General features: G+C 46.8%; 1 protein-coding gene across 1 annotated transcript in view; it reads left to right on the top strand.

Annotated features, from left to right (window-relative positions):
* The first annotated feature begins 989 nt into the window (after positions 1-989).
* The window catches only part of NIT2 (nitrilase family, member 2), a 7632-nt gene continuing 982 nt past the window's right edge, over positions 990-7639 (top strand). The window contains exons 1-7 of the mRNA XM_010151869.1: positions 990-1102; positions 3726-3846; positions 3965-4053; positions 4879-4972; positions 5891-5965; positions 6397-6475; positions 7115-7213. Of these exons, the coding sequence (XP_010150171.1) occupies positions 4033-4053; positions 4879-4972; positions 5891-5965; positions 6397-6475; positions 7115-7213 (368 nt within the window). The 5' untranslated portion in view covers positions 990-1102; positions 3726-3846; positions 3965-4032. The remainder of the gene's footprint in view (positions 1103-3725; positions 3847-3964; positions 4054-4878; positions 4973-5890; positions 5966-6396; positions 6476-7114; positions 7214-7639) is intronic.

Below are 7639 nucleotides of genomic sequence, written 5' to 3' on the forward strand. Positions count from 1 at the left end.
CTGCAATTCCTCTGCAGGGCTGCTCGCAGTCAGTTATCTCCTGGCCATGCTGTTCCCAATACCGGCCAGGATGCCACTGGCTGCCTTGGCCACCTGGGCACACTGCTGGTTCTGCTGCTGTTGACCAACACCAGGTCCCGGGCAACTTTCCAGTCACTCGTCTCCAAGAGAGTTTCTTTGAAACAGGGAAACTTTTCTTTATAAAGTCAGAGCATTTCCCCCCCCCTTTTTAAAAGGTGACAGTTCTACCTGATCGAGATGTGTTTTCCTGCAGCCCAAAATACTAGGAGATTCATGGAAGCAAGTTCAAGGGGTATGCACAGAACTTGATTTGATCTCTTCCACTTGTGCACTTCAAGAGCCCGCAAATGCAGAACCTGCTTAGCCCCAGTAGTGACAGTAACACCTGTAGCTGCCTCTTGGCTGCAAACCAAACTGCGGAGAAATGATCAGGAACAATGCTATCGTCGTTTTTAATAGCCCTTTCCCAGGCTAGCTGTGATTTGAGGGATAAACGCAAACTATCCCCATCTTTGGTGCTTTTGGGATTATCCAATCCTTTAGTTTGCCAGTGTCACTTGAGGCTAATCAGCACAACCAAAAGATAGGCTCACAGAGCGTGTAGCACACCGAGGGAGGGAGCAGGTCTAGTGACTGGTGGTCTCCCTTTCCGTCAGACAGCACCTTATGTTAGCAATTGGGCTGGGTCCTGCCTGGGCTGTTAGTAGCACATGAGCTCTGTGACCACCGAGCTGAGCAGAGTGATGGCAATACATGGTTCCCATCAGCAAGCCCGTTTTTGGCTGTTCTCCCTGGGTTAAGAGACTGTTTCCAGAGTCAGACTGCAAAATGCATTGGAAGTGGTTTGTGTATATGTTAATATATAGGCAAATATTTTCTTACATGCTCATTAGTGAATTCAGATTTTGAAGAGCTTTTCCTGGGGGAATCCTGCTGACTAATTTTTTATTTTCTGTCCTTAGACTTCCGCCTGGCTCTTATTCAGCTTCAGGTATCTGCTGTTAAGTCAGAAAACCTTCAACGAGCCTGTGGGCTGGTGAGAGAAGCATCAGCTAAAGGAGCAAAAGTTGTGGCTCTGCCGGTGAGTAAAGATCATGGTCTACTTAGCACCTGTAGCTCAGACGCTTGGAAACCTCTTTATAGCATTACTAAGGCATTATATATTCTTACTTCTCTCTGGGTAGCTTAGATGCTCTGTGAGGCTCCAAACTTGGAAAAAACAGGGTCTCTGTCGAGCAGGACACTTTAAGAGGGGGAAAAACAAGAAGAAAAAAATAGCAGGTTGTTTTTTTTTGTGATATAAGATTCTGGTTAAGTTTTTGCTGGTTTAAATCCCAGGCAATTCCATCACTGGTGTGTTCTGAATTCACAAAAGTGACACTGTGGTTTGAATCTTTGCAGAAGCCTTTTGTGCTAGAAATGTAGCAAAAGGTGATTTTCAGCTAAAGAATGTTGATTCGGAGGTGAAAGAAAACAGGTCTAGGATGACTCTCTTTGCTGTAGTCATTCTGGATTAGACAGTACATGAGAAACAAAATATGCTTCAGGCATGTTCCAGCGGGTCATTTGTGGCTGACTTATGATTCAGGCACGTTTCTCTTGTGAGCTCCTTGCAAGGGAACGTTAATAGCCACTGAAAATTACCGATCGTTTTGGATTGACTCTGTGGACGTCAGCCGTGGTTACCTTGCAGGATTTTCACACAGATGAGCGTGCTGGCAATGAGGTGACCTTCCCAGTGCAGCTTTTTACCTCCTTCTGGGGTTGTGTGTGTTACCCCTGCAGCCTCTGACTCGGGAGCGCAAAGTTGTTCTCTGGGTGAACCTTTGCTCTGAATGTTTTCCCTCCTGCTGTCAGAGGTGAAGCATTAGGCAGTGTTCCCAGCGCCTCTCTGCTAACACAGCTCATGTTTGCAAATGTGGCCTTTGATTGTTCTGGCTGGGCCTCCTACACTGAGATTCTCTCTTATTTGCTAGTTTAATTGTGTACAAACATTGAGTTTTCCAGACCCATTTAGTCAAGGTGCTCACGTTGCCCATGATGATTTGTGCTTTTAGAGTAAACCTTACCAAACAAGGGCAAGGTTTCTCACGGACTTTTGGGAGGCGAATTCTGTACTAGCATTAGGACGTGGGCATGAAATATTCTCTTCCCTCCACTTTTTTTTTTTTTTTAAAGTCATGCTACATAAAGAACAGGAGTGACGTGAACTGACTATACGACCTATGCCCCTGCAGAGGCGTATGGCAGTTTTCCTGTGATAGGTGAGCCTTGGTGCGTTAAAATTCCTTCATTTCTGCACCAGGAAAGATCTGTGAGAGAAAAACCATGGGTTACATTTATGGATAAAGAGATAAAACCGGAATCCATTTGAATCTAGACACTGACAGAAAGCAATTCAGAGATCTGTCCCTGTATTCTCACCACTCTGGAGAGCGCAGGGATCTGTGCAGTCAGCAGTCTCGTTCCCACCACTCTGGAGAGCGCAGGGCTAGGCGATCTGTGCAGTCAGCAGTCTCGTTCCAGCCTCAGCGTACAAACAGCCCCACGCCCTGCTGCCGCAAGCTTGCCCACAGCTCTGCCTGTTCCCTTGAGCCCACGGTTCCAGTACCACCCGTAAGGATGCTGCAAGTGGCAAGAGGAAGGAGGAGGCAGCTGGCATTGCTTTCATTTCCTTGTGGTTCAGTCCAGCTTTCAAAAGCCTGGGGGGAAGCTTGTTTGACTTCCCTTCCTGCCTCTGCCATCAACAAATCCTGCTGTGGGTTAGCTGGCACCTGCTGGCCCAGCAGCCGTGTATGGGGCAAAAAACCTCTCCAAGTTTTGGTTCCATTATTCCAGTTCAGTAGAATCTATGACAGTTGCTAGGAAGTTTGCTTGAGCGGGTAAGGTATAAATGGTTACTGTTGTTCACAGCTTGATCTTTCGAGTGGGTGCTGGTACTGTTTGATAGGCTATCTGTGGCCTTAGGTGTACTCCTTTAGGGGACAAGAAGGGCTTGGGGGGAGTGGTGGTGCGACTCACATCCTCACAGAGCTGGCAAACGTAACACGGAGTAGAAGATCTGAGTACCTCGGGCATCTCAAATTCCTCTAGCCACCTAGTTTAGGCATCAAACCGCTCTGTTGATCTTGCTGTGTAAAGATCACATGCCTGGCTCGGAGGGACAGCCAGTCTTTAGCTAGAGCCTAGGACAGAAGATGCTTCAGTTGCGAGGAAATGGTGTTTAAAGGGTTGTGTTAGCCAGAGACTAAGTTGAGAGAAACTTAGGCTTTTACAAAGGTCCTTTTAAAAATGAAGAAATGAGGGGCTGTGGATGAGTGTGAGCATTTTGCAGTTTTGAGAGGATCTGTTTAGCTTGTAACTTGTCAAATGATCGAGGTAGAACTGGGCTCATTGTTCTGATGAGAACATCCCTTGTGATCTTGAGAGATCTAGACTGCTTGCAGCTTGCGTGATCCTCCTAGCTGATGTTCTGCTTGGCCCGTGTTCGCACCAACGCACCCACTGCGTTTTATCTAATTGTTAAGGTCTCTCTGGCCTCCTGACATTTCCTGATTTGCATAATGAGTTCCTGTAAACTAAATCCCTGTAATTAAAGGTTGTGTGAGAACATCGATGGGGAGGAGTTTGAAAGGTCAAGTACATCTCCTTGCAGTGGTGTTACAGGATTTTAACTTTTTTTTTTTCCCCCTCCCTAATTCTAGGAATGCTTTAATTCCCCATATGGGACCCAGTACTTTAAGGAGTATGCAGAGAAGATCCCTGGGGAATCGACCCAGAAGCTCTCAGAAGTTGCAAAGGAGTGCAGCATATATCTCGTTGGAGGTAGTTTACTCTTTGCGACTGTCTCGTTGAGGGAAAAATGGGCAATGCCTATTAGTGCCATTGGATCAAAATTCCATGTAATACAGTGGGGGAAATCTTTGTTCTTGCCTTTACAAAGGGTCCATTCCAGAAGAGGATGGCGGAAGGTTGTATAATACATGTGCAGTCTTTGGGCCTGACGGGGCGATGTTGGCAAAGCATAGGAAGGTAAGTACTGTGTCCCATCAGTAAAATTCCAGGTAACTTTTATTTGGGACACGTACATGCCCCTTCTGTGTTGCCTTCCAGCTATCACCCCACACCAGTCGCTTGTACAATGAGTGCAGGCTTGTACTGGGGAAATGCGAGCGGGTAACAAGCTCCGGTTGGGAAGAGTCTTGCGTTGCAAGGGAGGGATAACGACTGTCTGCAGGGGCCCAGAGGCATCTGCATAGCCAAAGTCGTGGGAACTGTATGACTCGGTGAAGCTAGTTGCTGGAGAAGTTCTGCAGGAATGGCACTCAGATCTTGGAGAGAAAAATATCACCTGCTTTAACATCCTTTAAAGTCATCCTGACAAATTCAGGACTTTTTATATGCACCTTTCATTTTGCAAAATTACTCATTAGAGCACAGTATGTGGCTATTTTGAAGGGATTCTTTCCATGAAGAAGATACAGTGCCATACTACAAATTAATTGTTACATTTTTAGCTATTTTTAACTACTCTCTGTTACTGCATGGGAGGAGGACAGGGCACTCTATTTGGTAAGCACTATAAATGTTTGATGCGTGCATCACTTGGGTCTCAGGGATTGTATGTGGTGGTTAAAATGGCCAGTCTGTTTGTTTGTTTCCAAATAACTTTAGACATGCGTATTTCTGTAAAGAAGAAAACGGCTTTAAGTCACCTTTAGGAGATCTCGCAGTGTTTAGTTTAGCTGGGATCCTGACAAAATAGTCTAGGTCACGGTAACTAGAAAACACGTACCTAATAGAAAGAGGCTCCATTACCAAGCAGGGAAGTGGTTATTAATCATACTGTAATTACAGGTTCATTTGTTTGACATTAATATTCCTGGGAAGATACAGTTCAAAGAGTCTGAAACACTGAGTCCAGGGAATAGTTTCTCCGTGTTCGATACGCGTGAGTATAAGCCAGGCCCTTTCTTTAAGGAGCTCTACCCCAATAACACTACAGTCAAGAGCGAGTTCTCTTCCCCTTCCTCCTCCCCGGCAACGGCTTTTCAGGCTCCCAGGTTTACGCTGGGCATTTGACAACCAGGGTCCATAGGGTTTGAGCTTGTTCCAAGTGCGGGGGTCACTTCTGAAACTTTCCAAAAGGCGATGTGATTGCCAAGGACAGAGGAGCAGAAAGGGTTGAAGTGTACCTCATGGCACTTTCCTTCATCGGTAGTGGTCCTGTGGACTTGTTAACGAGAAGTTACTGTGGTTTTTAATAGCAGTTGCATTTTTAAAATGGGTCCTCTAAAATCTGGCTTGGAAAAGAATAGATGGCACATTGTGTCATGTGAGGATGGTATAATAATGCAGCCAATTAACTGTAAATCTCATTCCAACGTTCTTCAGTCAACCACAGTAGATAAAAGAGCAAGACACCTCTGCGGAGTGCTCTGCAGGGTCTCGTCTCCCGTGGTCACTTTGGTCCTCCTTGCAGTGTGCCTGCTGGAAGAAAGCACGTAACTGTAGTTTCTGTAGTCCGTGAAGAGCAGCGAGTGCTTTCAATTCTTTTCTTTTCAAGAAAAGAAACGCCTACAACTAAATCAAAGAGGAATATATTACACAGAGGCCTGATATAACGTGATTATGTGGAAATGGCTGTTTTTCAAGACTTCTAGCAGTCTTCCTCTCATCACGACGCATGGATTCTCCCCCACAAATAGCCGATGCTTGTTACAGACAAGGGTACATAATTAAATATGGCTCCTCTTGTTAGCGTGAGACATCCAAAATAACAGCTGGCAGGATGGCTGCAGGGAGTCTTGCGCTCGGGTTGCTGTGCTCGTGGGAGCGATATGACTCGTCTCTTGTGTTTTGAGAGCAGCGTACTGCAAAGTGGGCCTGGGCATCTGCTACGATATCAGATTTGCTGAGATGGCTCAAGTCTACGGCCAGAAAGGTGAGGCTGGGTCACCTAAGGGAGCTCCCTAAGGCCCGAACGGCGCAGGGCGGCGTCAGGGTGGTGCATGCAGGGCAGTCTGTGCCATCAGGCACGCTCATCCTCCCCCAGGAATGCGGAATGCTTCATGTGGCCAAGACTTGGTTATTCCAACGAGTGGCTTCGCTCTTTAAGTAAAGTTACAATCGGTGGCTGATACACCTTTGCCGAGGGAGACGTGAATATCCCCACACTGGGCCATGTCTCGCAGGGCATTGCTGACCCCAGTAACCACCCGTGTCATGCATGGACAGGCTCTCTTTGGGTCTGTTTCGGGCAGAAGTAGCAAGTACTGCAAGAAACCTTGCCTTGAGCCTCAGTGGGAGGCCCACGCCAGGGTAACCCATCTTCCCCCTTACCAACGGTTGGGTTCTAATTTTCTTTTCACAAAGGTTGCCAGCTGCTGATCTACCCCGGGGCATTTAACCTGACAACAGGACCAGCTCACTGGGAACTGCTACAAAGGGGACGGTAAGAACAACGCGACAGCTTATCCTCCTGTTCCAGGGGGAGTTTTAGCATGTGGAACTGACCTGTTCTTGTGTTCCCAATGACACTATGCACCAGAAGTGGTGCTGCAGGGCCACTCTGCCATTGAAGCTGCACTGCTCCTGTAGCCTTGCGTGGGACACCAGAACGATTTGGCTCTCAAGGAGAAAAGCAGGAACTGGCATTAGCCAGCCCCGCCGCAGTTACGCCCCCCTGTGCACCTTTTCCCTCTAGCTCTGTGAGCGCCCTTCACACGCAGACTTCCGGACCGAAGAACCAATAACCACTTGAAAACTGCTGGAATTACACATGGAAACAGACCCCAGGATTCCTGATGCAGTACCATTTATTCATTCGGTCAGCTTCAGTCAGCTTTGCTAGAAACCGAATGAGCGTGTAGTTCATTCTACCCCCCAACCCTGGAACAGGTGCTAGAGACTTCTCTTTCCAGGCTCTCCTTTCTCTGACCTTCCTAGCATGTACAGTGGTGGCTGGTCCTTCAGGGGGTGTACTGCTTGCCCTTCAGAGTGAATGCTTTCTCGACTGCTTAGTTAATTGGCGGTATTAAAAAAAAAATATCAACCTGTTTTTTCACCCCTTCCCTCCTTTCTGTGAGCACAGAGCTGTTGATAATCAAGTCTACGTAGCTACCGTATCTCCTGCTAGAGATGAAAGAGCATCCTATGTTGCCTGGGGACACAGCACTGTAGTAAATCCATGGTGAGTTCACAAAAAACCCCCAACCCCACCTTTTTTTTGGTTAAAAAAAAAAGTTTTACTTGAGAGTCACATTTCAGTCCCACATTTCCCTCTAGTCTGAAAAATGTCTTAAGTTCTTGTTAAAAAGCAGCTGAGACTTAAGCCAACGTTCCCCAAATCCTCCTTTAAACTGTCTGACTGAAAAACAAGAGAGAAACTGGACCTAGCTTAACAGTTTGCATTCTTTTTGGTAGCAAAGCAGCTACTTCGCACTAGCATTTACCACGGGTTCAGCTGCTGGCCTTTTCAGCATGTCCCCAAATTCAGCCCGCTCCGTTATGGGCATTATGGTAATTCCCTCTGCAACCGCTCACACACAACTCTCTCTCTTTTCCTCCAAGAGCAGCACTGCTTTGACCTAAGAAAGGAGAATGATTCAGCTAGATA

This window comes from Eurypyga helias, unplaced genomic scaffold (assembly GCF_000690775.1).
Source record: "Eurypyga helias isolate BGI_N326 unplaced genomic scaffold, ASM69077v1 scaffold17245, whole genome shotgun sequence".
In the NCBI taxonomy this organism is placed as follows: Eukaryota; Metazoa; Chordata; class Aves; order Eurypygiformes; family Eurypygidae; genus Eurypyga; species Eurypyga helias.